This window comes from Papaver somniferum, chromosome 7, assembly GCF_003573695.1.
Source record: "Papaver somniferum cultivar HN1 chromosome 7, ASM357369v1, whole genome shotgun sequence".
Lineage (NCBI taxonomy): Eukaryota > Viridiplantae > Streptophyta > Magnoliopsida > Ranunculales > Papaveraceae > Papaver > Papaver somniferum.
In genome coordinates this window covers 230,734,682-230,754,885 of record NC_039364.1, presented here as the reverse complement: position 1 = coordinate 230,754,885, position 20,204 = coordinate 230,734,682, and the positions used below count along the sequence as shown (strand labels likewise).

At 38.1% G+C, this 20,204-nt stretch overlaps 1 protein-coding gene across 3 annotated transcripts; it reads left to right on the top strand.

Moving 5' to 3' along the window:
• The first annotated feature begins 268 nt into the window (after nt 1–268).
• Nucleotides 269–20,004, top strand: LOC113299797 (protein DDB_G0276689-like). Of its 3 annotated transcripts, XM_026548885.1 has the most exons (36): nt 269–1,326; nt 2,672–2,816; nt 3,515–3,772; nt 3,904–4,071; nt 4,200–4,415; nt 4,729–4,823; nt 5,428–5,602; nt 6,004–6,428; nt 6,994–7,117; nt 7,339–7,437; nt 7,522–7,593; nt 7,816–7,953; nt 8,153–8,306; nt 8,400–8,767; nt 9,305–9,765; nt 9,857–10,201; nt 10,405–10,629; nt 10,745–10,835; nt 11,002–11,079; nt 11,228–11,518; nt 11,606–11,803; nt 12,039–12,527; nt 13,001–13,162; nt 13,907–14,239; nt 14,334–14,416; nt 14,541–14,645; nt 15,187–15,415; nt 15,794–16,159; nt 16,711–16,812; nt 17,090–17,221; nt 17,545–17,633; nt 17,974–18,056; nt 18,187–18,302; nt 18,544–18,629; nt 19,349–19,448; nt 19,561–20,004. In XM_026548885.1, the coding sequence occupies exons 1-36, from the start codon at nt 377–379 to the stop codon at nt 19,624–19,626; spliced, it is 7,617 nt and encodes a 2,538-aa protein (XP_026404670.1). In that variant the 5' UTR covers nt 269–376; the 3' UTR covers nt 19,627–20,004. The 3 variants fall into 3 exon arrangements, with proteins under 3 accessions (XP_026404670.1, XP_026404671.1, XP_026404672.1); XM_026548886.1 differs by lacking the exons at nt 269–1,326; nt 2,672–2,816 and having other exon boundaries at nt 3,677–3,805; XM_026548887.1 differs by lacking the exons at nt 269–1,326; nt 2,672–2,816; nt 3,515–3,772; nt 3,904–4,071; nt 4,200–4,415 and having other exon boundaries at nt 4,734–4,823; nt 5,435–5,602.
• The last annotated feature ends 200 nt before the right edge of the window (nt 20,005–20,204 follow it).

Genomic DNA, 20,204 nt, shown 5'->3' with positions numbered 1-20,204 from the left:
TGGAGGACAACTATACCGCAATTAAACAAAAAATCTTCAAGTTTAGTTAGTTGTCAGCATCGCCGATGCCACCGTGCCACCGTTTCATATTTGTAGCAGTGAGACCGATAAAATACTGATATACCCGATACGGCAAACCATGCGTTGGGGTTTCCTCAAACAGGAGCGAAACTAGAACCAAAGAAAAAGAAAAGAGAACCAGAACCAGAACCAGAACCAAGACGAAGGCATTCGTAATTTTGTATCTTCTCATTTTTTTTTTTTTTACTTTATTTTATTTTTCAGAATCTTACACAGAGACATTGCTTCTGTAAAACCTAAAATTCAATGAAGAAAAACTTTCCCCAAATTTTAAAAAATCTCTGAATCTTCAGAAATGGAGAAAGAGATTGAATTACTCTCTAGGGTTACAATAAACCATCTATTTCTCGCCCAATTCGAAGCATTTCGAGCATCAGTTCTGAGTCTACGAAAACGAAAACCATCTCTAGCAACAAACATTCTGCAAGAGATAATTTCCAAAGGCGGTAGATATAATGAAATTATCTGGTCAGAAACATGTTCATCACCATCACAGCTTACTTGGTTATCAACTCTTTTACTACTTGAATTCCAACAAGATACTTCCACTTCATCGTCATTAGAATCAGAATCAGCTTCGTCGTCGATCTGGAAGAAAGATATTGAACCTGAGTTGTTGAAATTGAAAGTTGAATTTATTTTATTATTACAGTTAAGTTCTTCTAAGGTTTCTGAGAGTATTAGTAATGTTGGTAGTGGTGGTGTATTGGAAAGTATTGAGAAAGAAGAAGAGGAGAATGTTGAGGGTTTTGATTCGAGAGTTGAAGATTTTGAGGTTTTGAAGGAGGAATCTGGGAATGATTTGGTTGATTTTGTGAATGTTTTGGATCGGTTATCGGATTTAGGGTTAAAGAGATTGAGAAGAGATGTAGTAGTGGGGGTTGAAGGTGTTGAGGGTTTTAAAGTTGAGGAAGATGAATTGAAATGTTTGAAGAAAGTGTTCTTGGATCAATCTGAGATTTTCGATGCTTTATGTTTGAATATTCAGAAGCAAATTCAGTGGTCTGATAGGTATGAGTCAGGGTTGGCGATTACTACTGTGGGAAATGAAGAAGAGAAGGTGGAGAGTTCCTCGACTGAAGAATTAATTGAGGAAGCGAAGGGGCTTAAATTGATTCAGAAGAATGTTCAGTTAGCCCATCTGGATGCTATGAATGATTGCACAAAGGATGATGATGTAGAAGGAGCGATTTCTCACATTCGGTTTCTTCATCAAAATTACGGAATTGAGGAGCATCAGTATAGGTATGTTATTAGTTTTTGTCAGTTTCTGCTTTGCAGCCTAAACAAATTATGTAATTGTTATGAGTGGAAATATTAGAATAGGGTTGAAGCTTAATGGAGTTTAACATTGATTTTTGTGGTGTTTCTCTGGCTATCATTGCCCTGCAAAATCTATGATGCTATCATAACAAGGAATTGGGCCAACATCTTGTAGTCTCAACTGAGTTTTATTACTTCCAGATTTACCCAGCTCAAAGTAGGAAGGTTGACTTCGTATGGTTTGTTAATTTATTGCAATGCTATTCTAATCTTACCGTGAGCTTCAGTTTTGGTTAGGTCTAGAAAGAATCTATAGGGTCAGCTATTTGTTCTTGTTAAAATCAAGTTATATAAAACTACATTGCCAGGTACATACACGGTTATAAATGCTACGGATGCCTTTCACATATGCACTATCAAGTATACACCATACGTGCCTTTATGTTCAGTTATGTTTTGCCACATTCTTTTCTTTTTGAACTGGATAAAACTTTCTAACTGAAAGAAGGATGTAGAGGAGAGTATTTAGTTTGCGAAAACGCTGAACAAGGGCCCCTCCTGTTGTTAAGAAGAGGCTGTGCTATCCATGGCTGCGTAAGGGGTTGTGTTATATCCATGGGGATGAGAGGTACACCTTTACCATATACGGATTGTGTTTGGCAGTTCTTTTCCATTCACAGGAGATACTCTGAAAGCTGTTGTATTTGGAAGAATATTGAAAAATGATCACTAATTCCTCTTTGACGAATTTGTAGCCTCCAGTAACCACATCCTTAATTTATGTGAACATCTGGGAGCCATTAGCTGGATATATTGTTTGGTATTGGGGGGTGGCAAAGCTGCTTGACACCCTCCCTACGATTCTACTTGTACAAATAAAGCCTTAGTAGCTCGTTTAAACTCCAATTCTGGACCCCTTTCCTTAGATTATCTCAAAATAGGCCTAAAACACTCTTCACACTTATTCCTCGGACCGTGACTTCTAGATCAGAGCGTTTTTAAGGCGTAGCTGGCGAGGTAAAAATACTGCCGTATACTTATTCTTCTATTCTTATGTAGAACGAATATTTTTGGGTGCACTTGGAGTTTGATGTTGATCTGTATATGCGGACTTTTACTGTTTTAATCTATTTATTCCAAACATGGAAGCATTTTTTAACCGGTCATCTTGTATGGCAATGCAGTCTGACAGTTCTTCTTGATCTTTGTTCATCTGGTCGTTTTCTTGTTTCTCTCCTGGTATACTTTATTGAAACTATACAAATGCACACATTAAAGATGTTTGCTTAATTGCATTTTGATTTATCTTGTTTTATGGTCTTACTAGGGTGGCTTTGCAAGAACTTACTAAGAGGATTTGGCGGAGTAGAAATGGTTATGGAATTTCATGGCTTGCTACCCAGGAGAAAATGCTATCGATATACGGAGAAGCTCTTTCGTCAAACAGCACCAACCTTGTGAAAATGATTCAGGTCCTATAAGTCTTAGTCAAACGCTGGCTGTGGCACTTATTACTTAATTACTGATATTTTTTTAAGCACTGATCAGAAAACTTAGTTTCATGTATGATTCAAGGCATGGTTATAGTTCATGGCTTTATATGTTTTGCTCAGAGTAGGTACACTGTATCTGTAGTACTAATCTGCCAAGGTTAGCCTGTATGTGTCATGTTAGAGAAGCTTATCTGTAATGTTACGTTGAGGGTGGAGAAGACCTTCCACATAAGGTTTAGAAAATAAGTAAGGTATTCTAGTTTGAATCCTGTTGGCCACATCGTAGCGAGTTCTCCCTTAATTACCTGGTAAGACCTGGATTATCAAAAAGAGAAAGATATTATATTGATGATTCATGAAAAATGCAGACCAAGTATTTGCTTCAAAAACAAAAAAAGTACTTACTAATTTGGCTCACTGCCATGTCGGTGGAGGTTGATTGGTAAAGAAACTTGTATGTCCTATATGTAGTGAAATTCATTGTGTTAGCATTTCTGTGCTTACTTCTACCACCCTTTTTTCCCCAATTAGCTAAATTAAATACCCTTTTTTCCCCAATGTGTTAGCATTTCTGTGCTTAACTTGATTAATCCATTTGTCTCGTGCATATGAGTTATTTCGCGTCTAAGTCATAAACTTTAGGGGCTTACCTTTGGAAGTTTACCATTATCCTCCAGGTTATTCAAGATGAATTGCTCTCAGAAGAAGTGGAGATGTCTAGAGCTTCTGATGCCAACTGGATCCCACCTCTTGGGCGTCTGCAGAATTGTTTTGACGATGCTATGGTTTCGGAGGAAAGAACTCCATCAACGATCATTTCTTGCATGAGAGACATGTACCACTATGCTCGCGTCTCTGGCGTACATATGCTGGAGCTTGTTATGGATACTGCTCTCTCTGCTGTTAAAAGGGAACAACTTCAAGAAGCTAGCAATGTATGTGTTCAGTATCCTGTATATATTGAATAAGTGAGTACAAGGCATGAACAGTAGTTATACTTTCATTAAGATACACAGTCGTATGGGTGTATTCTGTAGGTCCATAACAACATCGTTATTCATGACAGGTTCTTTCACTGTATCCTCTTCTCCTTCCCTTGGTAGCCGTCATGGGTTGGGATCTATTGTCTGGTAAAACAGTTGCTAGGAGAAGATTGATGCAACTTCTGTGGACAAGCAAATCGCAGGTACTGAGGTTGGAAGAACATTCTCTGTATGGAAAGCAATCAGATGAGGTAACCTCCTTTCTGATTACTGCTTTGTAGTTACCATAAACAAGCATCAGCTGGATCTTGCTTCTTTTGACAGATAGAGGATTGCCATTCTTCAATCATTTGATTGCCACTTTTATGTCTTTTGACAGGTATCTTGCGTGGAGCACCTTTGTGATGTTTTATGTTATCAGCTGGATCTTGCTTCTTTTGTTGCATGTGTCAATTCGGGCCGTCCGTGGACCTCAAAATCCTCGCTACTCTTTTCTGGAAAAGAACAGATGGAGGATAGAACTGATGACACCCTTTCTGATCCTTTTGTGGAGAACTTTGTTCTGGAACGGCTTTCTGTTCAAACTCCTCTGCGAGTAAGTAAATCTTTGAACCGATGAGTTTGATGACCGTTATTATTTTGTTTTCTCTGCAATACGTATGCGTGATTTTTCTGGAAGTCTGGTTTTGTTCTTTTTTCCCAGAAAGAGAGACCGACAATCATTGAAAAATCTGGCAGATATAGGTCATTCCTAGGCACGATTTTGACCAAATCAATGTATGCGTGATTTTTCTGGAAGTCTGGTTTTGTTCTTTTTTCCCAGAAAGAGAGGCAGACAATCATCGAAAAATCTGGCAGATATAGGTCATTCTCTAAGCACTATTTTGACTAAATCTACTTATCTGCAGGTCTTGTTTGATGTAGTCCCAGACATAAAGTTTCAAGATGCTATCGAGTTAATTAGCATGCAGCCCATTGCTTCTACTGCAGCAGCATGGAAAAGGTGGGAATCCAACTTTGCTTGATTTTATAATCATCTTTAGGTACTAATTTATCATTTGATAATCCTCTTAGTCTAAGAGTGACCATTATGTAGTATGATATGTAACACAGTCCTTATGTAGTATGATATGCACAGTCCTTATTCCTTGTACGTTAGTTGGGAGTATGCTCTGGAGAATTTAGCCAGCTATGTTTATAGTTGATGTTAGCTTGGTTTTTGAATTAATGCTTAAACCTCCGAACGGATTCATGATTTGTTATTTTCATTAATGATGAATGATAAGTTTTGAAACACTTACTGAACATTGAAGGTTTCTCTATATGAAGATAGCCACCTGCTTTACATGCCAAACCATTATTGTAAGTTGATGAAAGTTTCCTTTCACGGGGATCTACAAATTAACCCGTATAATCCATGCATGAACGCTGCTCATCTGTCGATATTCTTGTCAATAAATTTATATATATCTGTTTGTATTATCTAGGTGTTACTTACTAACTCGCTTTCATTTGTTAATTCTCTTCACACTGTTTACACTTCCCGTGTTGTGCTTTTTTCCTAGTTTTTCGTTCACTGATTGGAGTCCATATATGTACCTTGGTAGGATGCAGGATATCGAACTTATGCAGATGAGATATACTCTTCAATCTGCTGTTCTTGCTTTAGGAGCCATGGAACAAAGTATTTCTGTTGAAACACAATTCTACCATCAAATGGCGTTGCTCCATTTGAAAGAATTGAGGAACCATTTAGAAGCTGTCAGTAATATTCCACGCAAGGTTAGTGGCATCATGTTCTAATTCTCTGTAGTGACATTGTTATACTCTCTATAGTTACCGTTGTGAAAGCTGGGGGTTTCCTCTTTATCTTGTTGAGTGTTATCACCCATGTGTGCCTTACAAGTACTGACAGCTGAGTTTTTCAGTTCCTCTAAGGTGGAACCATTTTTTTTTTTTTTTTTTTTTTTTAAAATAATGGATACCATCTGTTGCATCGAGTTGTTTCTGATATTATATGCAAGTCGTAGTTAATAGAGTTTGCTAGTGTCTGGACTATGTAGAGTTTTCAGGTTCTTTTCCTTGTTGCAATCTTGATGAGTCTATTGACAGATCAGGGTTTATGTTCTCCTCATGTGTAATTATTTCAGTCAACTAGTTTCATGACCTGTTCTTGGATGCAGATATTTTTGGTTGGCATTATTATCTCACTTCTACACATGGATGGCATATCTCTGAATCTGACTCAATGTATCGCCTCCAACAACTATCCTGACTCCCCACATAAATCTACCAGACAAGTTGATCCTAGTGAATCATATGAGGGGGGGAACAAAACTGTAGTATCTTTCACTGCGATGCTACTTGAGATATTGCATCACAATTTACCTTCAGCTGCATTTGAGCAAGAGAACATGTTGAACAATGGTATGACTGCTGGTGGAAGACACGCCTTGGAGTTGAGAATTTCGAACGCTCAACAGTTAATTGAAGATTGGGAGTGGCGATTGTCTATTCTGCAGCGTCTTCTGCCATTATCGGAACGCCAGTGGAGTTGGAAGGAGGCATTGTGTATTTTGCGTGCTGCTCCATCCAAATTATTGAATTTGTAAGTCCATGAAGCTCCTTCTCAATTCGTGTACTTCAAGTCCGGCAACTAGGTATATGATGCTTTTAACAAAATCCAGCCGACAAATTAGGAAAATTGTTTTCGGAAGGACTTAGTAATATTGTGGAGACTTTACGACTAGCATGACACCAACACTCAACTACATATATCACTCAGTGTGTTTTAGTTTTGTTATTCAATTCTTAATGCTACCCATTTATCCTTCTGCATAGAATCTTCAATTAGCTCCGTTATGCAGGTTTATCATCTGTCAAATTCTGCTTTGGGCTATACCATCTCAATGGTGTCTTCCTTGTAATTTTGCTATTTGTGACACATTATTTAACGCTTCCACAGTTATGTATTCATTACAATTATGTATACATTATTCCTATTATGTACCCCAAGTTATAGAAACTGCTCACAATTAATTCGGGAATTGTTATATGTCCTGGTAAAAATGGGGAAAAAGCCAATGGATATGTAATACTTCATTTTCTTAATATGTGTATTTCGTATATACACGAATTGTATAATCACTTCTACTGGACGTGCTTGTTCACAGTTGCATGCAGAAGGCAAAGTATGATATTGGAGAGGAGGCTGTAAATAGGTTCTCTTTACCTCCGGAAGACAAGGCTACTCTTGCACTTGCTCAGTGGGTAGACAATACCTTTAGAAGAACATCGGTAAGATCCAAACTGATTATTCTACCCATCTTTGAATTTATATTGCATATGACATTTGTATCTGTGTTATCTTGCACTACTGCTTCATCACGTGTTACTGATTGTATCTCTGATCATTATCATGACTTGTAAATTATTGGAAAACGGAAAACCTATAGGGATTTGGCTATATTGTAACACTCTCTGATCTAAGGAAGTAAACTTCGTTGCATCTTTTCCAGGCGGAAGATGCAGTAACTCGTGCTGTGGATGGAAATATTAATGCCATACAGGAATTAGATTTTACATCCCTTCGTTCTGAGATTGGTTCTTTATCTGCTGTAAGTGTTCGATGCTTCAATTCTTTTTCCTTTCCCTTGTTTCTCATAATCCCTGTTTTATGCTGACTTGTGTTTTCTTGTTAGATTCTTCTGTGTATTGACGTCGCTGCAACTTCTGCTAGGTCTGTGAATATGTCCAAACGGCTTCTTGATCAGGCAAGATCAGACTCTAACAACTGTCACTTTTTTCCTTACATCTAAAATTCTAGATGTGATCTTACCAAAATTCTGGATATGATCTTACTAAAATTCTAGATGTGATCTTACATAACTGTTTCTCAGCTGTTTATCATCACCCTATGAATATACAATTCTGATGATGCTATCATAAAAACAAAATGTTTTGCTTATTATAAAACGGTGGCATTTTTTATGCAGGCTCAAGTTATGCTATCTGAGATCTATCCAGGAGGTGCTCCAAAGATAGGTTTAACTTACTGGGACCAGGTTCAAGAAGTAGGCCTTATTTCTGTAAATAGGCGCGTGCTTAAGCGTCTACATGAATTCTTGGAGCAGGTATGTTTTAAATGAAACTCCGCATTAACTTGCTCACTTTTAAAAAGTTTTTTAAGACCTTGCATTTTATGAATAATGTCTTGCTGCTTTCACTGTGTAGTGGCGTAGTGTTTTATTTCTGCTATCACTCTATTAGTTACTTGTCAAGGGCACATTTGAGTACATCGTATTCCAAAATTCTTATACTCTGTTTTCTTAGGAAAAAACACCAATACTTCAAGAAATTCTTTCTGGAGAGATGAATATTACTTCATCCAAGGAGTCCAACCGAGAAGGGCAAAGGCAACGTGCTCTTGCCATCTTACATCAAATGATTGAAGATGCTCACAAGGGAAAACGACAGTTTTTGAGCGGTATCATTTTCATTTTGAATTGGTAGCACATATATAATACTAGTATTTTGAAGATACAGCTGCAAGACATTAATAACTTCTGTATGACTCCAGGAAAGCTCCATAATCTTGCCAGAGCAGTTGCTGACGAAGAAACAAATACAAGCTATGTTAAGGGCGAAGGTCCCTATTCTGATCGGAAAATGCTCTCGAGTATCGATAGGGAAGGGGTGCTTGGTCTTGGGCTTAATGTTGGCAAACCCTCTTCAGTTAATACAGCAGTTGGTGAAAATAGTGTGCAACCAGCTGGTTATGATATTAGAGAACCAGGAAAGAGATTATACGGTCCCCTAAGTTCTAAACCTGCTACGTACCTTTCAGCATTTGTTCTCTATATTGCAACTATTGGTGATATAGTTGACTTCATTGACACGACTCATGATTTCAACTTCTTTTCACTTGTGTATGAATGGCCAAAAGATGTAAGTTTCGTATTTTTGCTGCTAATTGTTTGAAGGGTTTCTCAAGTATAATATTATTACTACAGCAATGGGAAATTATGGTACCAATAATTAGTATGTAGTTAGAGCTTGGAGTTTACTTAACTCCTTGGATGACTTTTTGGGTCTCAGTAGGCTTTGTGGAAAGTGTTATAGTAGACATGGATGAGAGTTGCGATTTTTTGAAATGTCTAGCACTCGTTCATTTTTAAGAGTATCTTTGAGCCTTACTAAATACATAGGTAATTCTAATTCATGGTTGACAGTATTAGTAGTTTGTTCCTGTTAGGATATAGCTTGGCCACTTGTGACTTCGAATATGTAACAATCTTCTTGATCGTAAGTTCAGTTACTCCTGAATTCTTTAAAGCTGTTATAAATTCATGATTATTAGCTTAAAAACTTGATAGAAGGGCAAACCTATTTTACATTTTTGACAGTGTTATTCAAACAGGATTCTTTGAAAAAAAAAAAGACATTGATCAGGTGGTGTCATGCTTGTCTTCTATTTTCTTGTAGGTTTTAACACGTCTTGTCTTTGAGCGAGGAAGCACTGATGCAGCTGGTAAAGTAGCAGATATAATGGGGGCTGATTTTGTGAATGAAGTTATATCAGCATGTGTACCTCCTGTTTATCCTCCTCGGACCGGTCATGGTTGGGCTTGTATACCACTGCTACCTATGTTTTCTAAGATGAGCCTGGAAAATAAAGTAAACCTCGCCTCTAAAGAATCTAAGCCTAATTCGCACAGCCCGTTTTCAGTGACTCCTGGAAACCCTCTTTACCCTCTAGAGATGGATATAGTTAAGCATTTGGCTAAGTTGTCCCCAGTACGAGCGGTGTTAGCTTGCGTCTTTGGGAGTAGCATACTAAATAGTAGTAGTGAATCATCTGCATCCGGTTCTTCTGGTGATGAACTAATACAAGCACCCGATGCGGACAGATTGTTCTATGAGTTTGCACTTGATCAATCAGAGAGGTAGGAACTCCTAGAGAAACACATACTTTAGAAAAGTAATACACATGATTGTTGATTTGATAACAAACTTTGCTATTCCTTTAAATTACAGGTTTCCAACTCTGAACCGATGGATACAGATGCAGACGAATCTTCATAGAGTATCAGAGTACGCTGTAACAGATAAACGCATTGCTAAGACTGGTGAAACAAAACCAGAGGCAAAAGCTGCTGTCAAACGTTCCCGTGAACCTGACAGTGATACTGAATCAGAAGTAGATGACATGGTTTTTAGTGTCCATTCTTCTACAAATTTGCCAGAATACACTGATAAAGTCAGTTCAGGTCATGACCTCTTGCAAGATTCTCCGAAGTCCGAAAATCTGGAACAGGATCAAACTATTTTCCTGTCTTTTGATTCAGAGAATGAAGTGCCATATGAAAAAGCTGTGGAGAGGTATTCATCATCTGGCCTATTTATTTAGTTAAAAGGAATTCTCTCTTGATGTTTCTAATTTCCATGTTTACTATCCTGTTCACCTTTTATAAATAATCCCTTTGTTAAAGAACTTCTCTGCCATTAGCTGTATCTGGTAATTAGCTTATTCGTAGAGATTCTTCGTCTGACATTTATCTATGTCTTTATTTCCCTTGTTACAGATTAATTGATGAAGGAAAACTCCTGGACGCTCTTGCTCTTTCTGATCGCTGTTTACGTGATGGAGCTTCTGATCGGCTACTTCAGTTGCTTGTCGAGCGTGGAGAGGAAATCCAGTCGGTATCAGGACAAACCCATGGTTATGGTGCACATAACAGCTGGAGTAATAGTTGGCAATATTGTTTGCGGTTGAAAGATAAACAGCTGGCAGCCAAACTTGCTCTCAAGTATGCATTTACAATTTTAGTTGAGATATGATTAGACCTTTTGTGGTATTGGCTCATAGGCTTCAGATTAATATTTTTCTAGTTCTTCACTCAATATTACAAGTTTAAATCTCAGGTACCTGCACAGATGGGAGCTAGATGCTGCTATAGATGTCCTCACCATGTGCAGCTGCCACCTGCTTCCTACTGATCCAGTTAAGAGCGAGGTACATGATTAGTATAGTGTTGTACCATATTAATCAATTTGCTGCTGGTGTTGGTCAAGCTTTAGTCTCTTCTTTGATCATATGTACATTAATATTGGAGAAGGGCTGGGGGGGGGGGGGGGGGGTTCATTTTGATTCTTAATGGTAAATTCTTTTACATCATTAGGTGATGCAAATGAGACAAGCTTTGCAGAGATACAGTCACATTTTGTCCGCAGATGACCATTATACCAGCTGGCAAGAGGTAATCATTTTCTTTTTCCAGGCTTTGCTACTTGTATTTTCACCCGTAGTGCATCCAAAATTAAAATCCCGCAGACTGATGTGTAATATTTATCATCTTTCCCGCAGTACGGACTTCTATTTGTAACACAGATATATATGTTTTTTAGGTTGAAGCTGAATCAAAGGAAGATCCCGAGGGACTGGCACTTAGATTGGCTGGGAAAGGTGCTGTTTCTGCTGCGTTAGAAGTAGCCGAGAGTGCGGGTTTATCTATTGATTTGCGAAGAGAGCTTCAAGGACGGCAACTTGTGAAGTTACTAACCGCTGATCCTCTTTGTGGTGGAGGTCCTGCAGAAGCTTCACGGTTTCTTTCTTCTCTCCGTGATCCTGATGATGCTCTGCCTGTTGCTATGGGTGCAATGCCGCTGTTATCAGATCTGCGTTCAAAGCAACTTCTTGTATCATGTTTCTCCTTGCTACTAATTTTCATATTTGATAGGTAATAATTTTGCTTCAGCTTACATGTTTTTGTTTCTTCTGCATAGGTGCACTTCTTTCTGAAGCGAAGAGCTGGAAATCTCTCGGATGTGGAGGTTTCACGTCTGAACTTATGGGCGCTGGGTCTTCGTGTTCTAGCAGCCTTGCCGTTGCCATGGCAACAAAGATGTTCATCTCTGCATGAGCATCCTCATTTAATATTAGAGGTTCTATTGATGAGGAAGCAACTGCAATCTGCTTCTTTGGTACGACGCGTTTCCTTTTATTTTGGATGCCTCTCAATGCTATATTTTTGCCCTCCCAAACTTACTCATGAATTGTAACCACCATATCTGTTCCCCACTTTGTGAAGGGATTTTATCTACAGAAAGTTGTATTTCGTTGATTAGGGATTGGAATACGGCAATAAAGAGACCCAGGATCCTCTTTCAGATTACCTATCTTTGACTATAAATTTGTTCTTTCTATTTTTTCCTGCAGATATTGAAAGAGTTTCCATCCTTGAGAGACAACAACCTAGTTCTCATTTATGCTGCCAAAGCGATTGCTGTCCATGTTCCTTCTCTTTCAAGAGAACAACGGGTATCTGTCGCAGGTCCAAGACCAAAACAAAAAATAAAACCAGGCACACCCAGTAGATCAAACTTTTCCAATAGCCTTAATAATTTGCAGAAAGAGGCTAGGAGAGCTTTCTCCTGGACTGCACGTGATAATGGAAATAAGCCTGCTCCAAAAGAGGTCTACCGTAAAAGAAAAAGTTCGGGACTGTCGCCATCTGAAAAAGTTGCCTGGGAGGCAATGACTGGTATTCACGAGGATAGAGTTTCGACTTACTCCGTTGATGGGCAAGAACGGCTTCCTCCGGTTTCTATTTCTGAGGAATGGATCCTTACTGGTGATCCAAACAAAGATGATGCAGTTCGCTCATCTCATCGATATGAAAGTGCCCCTGATATAGTTCTGTTTAAGGTACACTTCACCATTACAGCTACTAGAATAATATACAGTAAATTAGCAGGTTGACATTAGATATGCTAGTGCTTAAATATCGAACACATGTTCACAGCATCCTGTTTGGAATAAATCAGCCTCATCAGTAAAACTAGGTACATAACTGCTGTGGTAATTGATCAACGATACATGGATTTTTGTCTGTGTGGCTCAATGCAACGTACATAAAATGGTTTCTGTTCATTGGTATATGTTAGCGTTCGTAAAATGGATAGAGAACTGACTTGTGTGCAGGTAGAAGAACATCATTGTCTTGCTTTAGAGATGTCAGTACCAGTTAGTCTGGCCCATTAGTTGAAACAAGCTTAATCTTAAATTAATCGTTTACCAGGAAACTCCAACTTGGTCTTTATTTTTTCTTATGGATGTCACGCCTCATGATATAGTTAGGTATTACGCGTTTGTTAATCTGCTAAGCTGTTGTTCTCCAGGCATTGCTTTCATTGTGTTCCGACGAAACAGTATCTGCCAAAGGTGCCCTGGATTTGTGCGTTACTCAAATGAAGAGTGTTTTAAACTCCCAGCAGTTGCCACTGGATGCAACTACAGAAATAATTGGTCGAGCATATCATGCAACAGAAACTTTTGTGCAGGTATTCACGTTTTGCAATGAGTAACCATTATATACTTATATAGGTGTATTTATGAGGCAAATCCAAGTATTCCCCTGTGAGCCAGTTTTGAATGACCATGTTGATTTAGGGGCGTCAAACTGTCAATTGATGCTGTTATTTATGGAAGAAATATATTGCTTCTCCTGTTTTTTTTTTTTTTTTTTTGCTTGACGAGGAGTAATTATTTTTAATAGAACAGGAGAGGGTTTCCTAATTTAATCCAGTAAACCAGAGAGTTTTAATGTCCATGGTCTGGGTTAAACATTCAGGTTTAGCATTAGATTATTGGGATGAAGAGGCACTTCCCTTAGCAGCAAATGGGGTGAGAACCCCTGTTCAAGTCGATGACAGTACTCCAAATCTAAATCACGCATTTCTTGATCTGGTTCTGCAGAAAAGCAATTTCATTTCAAGATTTCCTCATCCAATGGAAGTGTGGGACAATTGTTAAAAAAAGAGTTGCCTATTTTGAAACAAAAGTGTACTTTGTTAATAATGTTCGATATATGAGTTAAGCACTAGATAACTGGGCCGAGATAATACCTGAGAAGTACCAAACCCTGGAACAATTTATCTAGTTTGTGGAGATCTTACTCCACCTAACCCTAATTGTCAGCCACAGAAGTGGCTTGAATTTTGTTTGATGGTAATAATGGCATGCTGCATGCTGGCATTTTCATTCGCTGTTAATTCCTTTTAACTCTCTATTGCTGCATATTACAGGCGCTCCTTTATGCTAAAAGCCAGTTCAGAAAACTTGCTGGAAGTAGTGACTTGTCTAGTACTTATTCAGAAAGAAACAGGGACAATGATGATACATCTTCAGATGCTGGCAGTTCTAGTGTTGGTAGCTCGAGTACAGATGAGTTGTCGGAACTTCTTTCACAAGCAGATATATGGCTAGGACGTGCAGAGCTTCTTCAAAGTCTTCTTGGGTCAGGAATTATTGTTTCTCTTGATGATATTGCTGACAAAGAGTCGTCGGCACGTCTGCGTGACAGGTTAATTGGATATGAACGGTACAGCATGGCTGTATACACTTGCAAGAAGTGCAAGGTAAAAAAATTGTTCGCCTGGATCTATGTTTGATGTTGCATGGTTTTCATTTCTTTTGTCTATTTACCTGTGTACATCATATCTTTGGTTTTAGATCAACGCTTTTCCTGTTTGGAGTGCATGGGGACTTGCTTTAATCAAGATGGAACATTATTCTCAAGCTCGTGTGAAATTTAAGTATGATTTCTTAACTGGAGTGAAGAGCATGTCGTAACTTTTCCATTGGCTTTGTGGTGCAAAAACTTTCTTGCATTTGGTAAGAAGTTTATGATGCTTGTCTAATCTTTCATCAATGGTCCAGGCAAGCTCTGCAATTGTACAAGGTTGATCCCGCACCGGTCATTTTGGAGATTATTAACACAATTGAAGGTGGTCCACCAGTTGATGTTTCAGCTGTTCGCTCCATGTAAGTTGGAATACAATTGGAAATACTTTTTCGTTTTTTTTCCCTTCCTTTTTTTTGGCATGAACATCCAAGCACAAAGCCTGGTTGGTTTGAATTCATGTCCATTCCTATTGCCTGCTTCAATTGTTTGGTCCAGTTAGCAAGACTAAATGATATTTGTCTTTAGTCTAGAAGAAATCGAACTTAGAGCCCATGTCCAGCCATCCTATAAACCATAATCTCCTCTAAAAAAAGGCTACCGTCATTTTATAAGATTAAATTTGAATGTTTATCAAATTTGGTATTCTGTGGTAACAGATAAAAAGCATTTAACTTTCTGATAAAAGTATAAAACGGTTCATAATGAGTGCAATCCACCGTCCTGTCCTACATCTGAATGGGAAAACGATCATGCACCTGCTATTTCATTTTGTTTATGTTCTATGAGGGGTTTCGACCCCAATGTTAAAATCGTTATCGGGGGAAATAAGGGTGTTCTATTATTTATCGTTTCTTTGAGGTGACAGTACATGCTCTTTGCTAATATCAACCGGTACTGCAGGTATGAACATTTGGCGAAAAGTGCGCCAACTATCTTGGACGATTCTCTTTCTGCTGATTCATATCTCAATGTTCTATATATGCCAACTACATTTCCCCGTTCTGAGAGGTCCAGGCAGTTTCGAGGATCTTCAAATGACCTCTCTGAATCATCTATGTTGGAAGAGGAGGGCCCTCGCAGCAACCTGGACAACATTAGATACCTTGAGTGTGTTAATTACTTACAAGATGTAAGATGCAAATCAGATTTTACAGTTCCGCAAATTCCAAGCATCACTTTTAGGTCCATATATGCAGTTTGATTTAGTTTCTTCTTGAATCTTCACTCACATTAGTATGTATTGCAAATAGGTAGAGATTGTTAGTGACTTTTCACTTACATCAGAATACCTGCGGCCAGCGCATCAGAGTATCCATTGCATCTCAGATATTTTTGATATTTTTCAGATCTTCCATTTTCCAGTTGGCAGCTTTTTTAGCAGTTAGTCATTGCATGTGCTCTCTCATTTTCCATCCACTCTTCCTGTTATTGTTTTCTTTAAATTTTCGCATGCTCCTCATTATTTGTCTTGTAACATAGTTCTATTTATTCCTTCTTTTTTCAACAGTATGCACGCTATCAAATGCTCGGTTTCATGTTCAAGCATGGTCACTACGACGACGCTTGTATTCTGTTTTTTCCTACAAATGGTCTTCCTCCACCTCCTCAGCCATCATCGCTTGCCGCGGCTACTACTTCTTCATCCCCTCAAAGACCTGATCCCTTGGCAACTGATTATGGTACCATTGACGATTTGTGTGACTTATGCATTGGTTATGGTGCCATGCCTATTCTAGAGGAAGTGATTTCTACAAAAATGGCATCTACTTCGCCCCAGGATGTTGCTGTGAATCAATACATAACTGTCGCCCTTACCCGCATATGCAACTATTGTGAAACCCATCGACATTTTAATTATCTTTACAAGTTTCAGGTAAAATCAACTCTTACTTTGTTTGGGGCAAAAAAATCTTGGTTTTTTGTTTGTAATCTCTGTATCATTTTTTGCTTGAAAAGTTAGCTGGTTTCCGTCTTTATTGACAAATGTTGAAGTCGTCTAAATTACGGTCCCCCCTGTTCAGACGTGCTAACTTGTGTATGCATGATCAATAAATGAAAATAAATGGTGCATAGGTTTGTATGCATTGTGGAAAATTCTTATCTAGAAAGCACCTGTAAATGTGGTCTTACCCTGCGGTATCGCCTGTTTTCTGCAGTTCTATACTTTGAGATATTGTTTATGAAGGTCCAAAAATAAATTTCATTTTTTGCATTGAAAAATTATTTTCTCATCATTTGGTGCTTCCTTGGTTATATGCGTTGTCGACTTTTATTGCAAAGTTAATGTTGTACGCCTTGTTGATTTTTATATCTTTGATGGGCAATGAACAACTGATCTTAGCTAATATAGCTTCTTTATCTTTTATAGTTTCCACTATGGCACTATCCCGTTGTCTGATCCTGATTATTAATTCAATGGTGCAGGTAGTAAAGAAAGATCTCGTTGCTGCTGGGCTTTGCTGTATTCAATTATTTGCGAATTCTTTATCTCAAGAGGAAGCATTGAAACATTTAGAGAATGCCAAGGTAGCTTGAAGTATTGCACACTTATTTTTATTTTTACTTCTTCATTTAGCTCTTCTTCACTTTTGTGATGCATCAAAGCATGTGATATATGAGGCCCACACTCTGATGTCAGTCGGAAGAAACTCAATTGCCTGCACACCAAAGCTCCATCAATATGATCTTTTTTATTATTACTCAAGCAGAAAATTGCTTCAATGCTAAGTTTGCATGCGTTCTACAAAAACTTTTTCTTACTATTGCTTCATTCAACCTAATAGATAGTCCTTGTAATGGCCAGATCCACTTTGATGAGGGATTGTCGGCACGACATAGAAAAGCAGAAACAACAAAGATTATCTCCAAGGGTATTCGTGGAAAAAGTCTTACGGAAGAGGAGCTTGTCAAAATCGCTGGCCGTGTAAATGTTCAGGTTTGAGACAAATCCAATTAAAAAAATTCTGCTTTTAATTTTAATATAGAAATAGTTATGCACGCGGAAGTAAATCTTTAGTTAAGTTCTTGGTTGCCATGCAGTCATATCATTTGTATTAAACAACACATTTATGAACATGGTGAGAACAAGGAAGTCATTATTCGTGCTTGAACATACATATCAATATATAGTAATGGCTCCAGTGCTAATACTTGTGAAAGAAGTCACAGCTGAAGTGCTGCCTTACTCTGGCTCATAGTCCTTTGTATATTTTTCTTGAAAACCACGACATGATTTTCATATGTCTGTCAACTGTGCAGATGGATGTTCTGAAAGCCTTCAATGACATTGATGGATCACAGTGGAAGTACTCTCTTTTTGGAAATCCAAATGATCCAGAAACTTTCAGGTTTGTATTACCTTCATTTTGCTTGATTCCATGTACTTGTGCTAGGAGAATATTAAACTTAGCAGGGAGTTACCTCCCGAATACTGTTTAATGATGCGTGGTTAAATGATGAGTTTACACACATTGCTGGTTCAACATGAATATGAACAACACATCAAATATGCATCTTCCTGCTTAAGTGACATCATGTAGTTTCCACTGTTGGGTTTATGTAGAGGTTATCTCCAATGTTCACCTCCTTTCATGTTTTATCTGGCAAATCTAATAACATCACCATCTGGAAGAGCTTCTTGGTGAAAAGAACTGTTTGAAAAAGTTGTTGCCTCCTATAATTTTACAGGAGAAGGTCCGAGATTGCAGAAACTCTATCTGAGAAGGATTTCGATCTGGCTTTCCAAGTGATTTATGAATTTCATCTTCCAGGTACCAGATCCCTGACTCGTATTCTTACTAAACACATCTTTTGTTATAAGGTCTAAGGTTAATGCACTAGTATCACTTTTTTGAAGGGTGGAACTGCTTCGTTATTTTAACTTGCATATCTGCTTTGCAGCTGTTGATATCTATGCTGGAGTCGCTTCATCACTCGCAGAGAGAAAAAAGGGTGGTCAGTTAACGGAATATCTAAAGAATATCAAGGGCACAATAGATGATGAAGATTGGGACCAGGTAATGTTATTGTTTCGATCTCTGAACTATTTCTGTTTAGCTTTCCTTTTTAGGTTAAGAAATAGAAACAATGGGAAATACAATTCAAGCAGAAAAGGTATCCTATGTGGAGGTGAGGAGCTAACTGAATGAGTGCAGTTTTGCTTGCTTCCCATCATTTTCTTGTGATGTAATGTGCATATTGTTTTTTGTTGTACTGGATGTCAATGATGTTTTACTGTGTCTGGGTATTATTATGTAGGTATTGGGAGCAGCAATTAATGTTTATGCAAACAAGCACAAGGAACGCCCTGATCGTCTCATAGACATGTTACATAGTAGCCACAGGTACTTCTAGTTGTTCACTTCTCGTAGGGATTTATATTGCAAAGGACTTGATTTTTGATGGAAATGCTGTAATGGTTGCGAAAAGTCGAAAATCAACGTGGTCAACTAACGCATCTTGATAAATCAAGGGTCTGGATAAACCGGACAGGCAGACATTTTATAATTTGTAGGATAATTCCCTTATAGGTATTGTTAAATACTCAAAAGGTAGTTATGGTGACAAATTGAAGCTAAGAAATTAAGCAATAACTCCTACAAACTATTTTTTGAGGGTTCTGCATCCCTAAAACATGGAAGTATACATTGACCTGAAGAGACAGGATCTGACTTCCTTGGCCACAAAAGTAGGTCTTGACACCAAGTGTACCCAATGACTGTGTGTGTGTGGTCAGGTTAGTATGAGGAAGACCTTTAGTTATCAGGGGAAAAAAAACAGAGACAAAAAATAATGAAAAAGATTGCGACTAACAAATCACTCAATGCGGGAGGTGTAGAAGTGTGGTATTTACTTCTTACCATTGTAATACAGGAAATTAAGTGGAAGAGCGGTCCTTGTGGGCATTAGCTATTTTACAGAAGAACTCAAACCACTGTCTCTTTTGCAAATTCTTTATGAATATTTTGTTATCTCATGGTGTGTCATAAAAAATTGTGACAGTTGTTTATTGATTCTCGATATGTTGTGTTATGCTGATCCCAGTATTGTTCATGCTACACAGGAAAGTGCTAGCCTGCGTGGTTTGTGGTCGTCTGAAAACTGCGTTCCAAATTGCTTCACGAAGTGGAAGCGTGGCCGATGTTCAGTATGTAGCTCATCAGGTCATCTTCTCCACTAAAATTTATTCATTCGTTAGTTTTTCCTCGCTATTTCGGTTACAGAAAGCTAGCATAAACAAAATTGTTGACGAAATTCTGTCAAATTGGTTTGCAGGCACTGCATGCAAATGCACTCTCTGTACTTGATTTGTGCAAACAATGGTTGGCTCAGTACATTTAGTTTTTCGTTCTGTGATTAATGTACATTGCTCCTCAAGTGTGTATCAGCATGGGAGCCACAAATGACAATCTGGCTAGCTGCTTCCGAGCTTTATCTTCAAAATAGTTTTGGAACTTTGTTTCCTCCATTTTGTTCTTTTTTTGTTTTTTTGTAGAGAACCAATTTTAACATTAGGGTCCCATTATGGAGCTGAAGTTTACTATAGTGTGATTATTTGTAACAGATATCAGAAGAGGCCTGTGGCAAGAGAGTACTAAAACAAAAGCAGAGTGTAATTAGAAAATAAAAATAAAATCAAATTGGTGCAACACTGGACGTTTTGGTGACCCTTTTCTATAGGGTTTATATATAGTGAATATAAATTCTTTTAAACCCTTTAATTGCTTTCTTTTTTCATTAAATTTGCCCGGTTTGCTCGATAAAGCAAGGATCAAAATTGCCAAGAGCAACCCTAGTTGGTAAAAAAGAGAAACAGATGAAACTCCTTGACAGGCGTTAGGACTGGATTTAGGGCTCCCCATGGACGCATGCAGTCATGTCAAGTCAGAGATGAAAAAAGAGGGTCACGAGACCTTAGT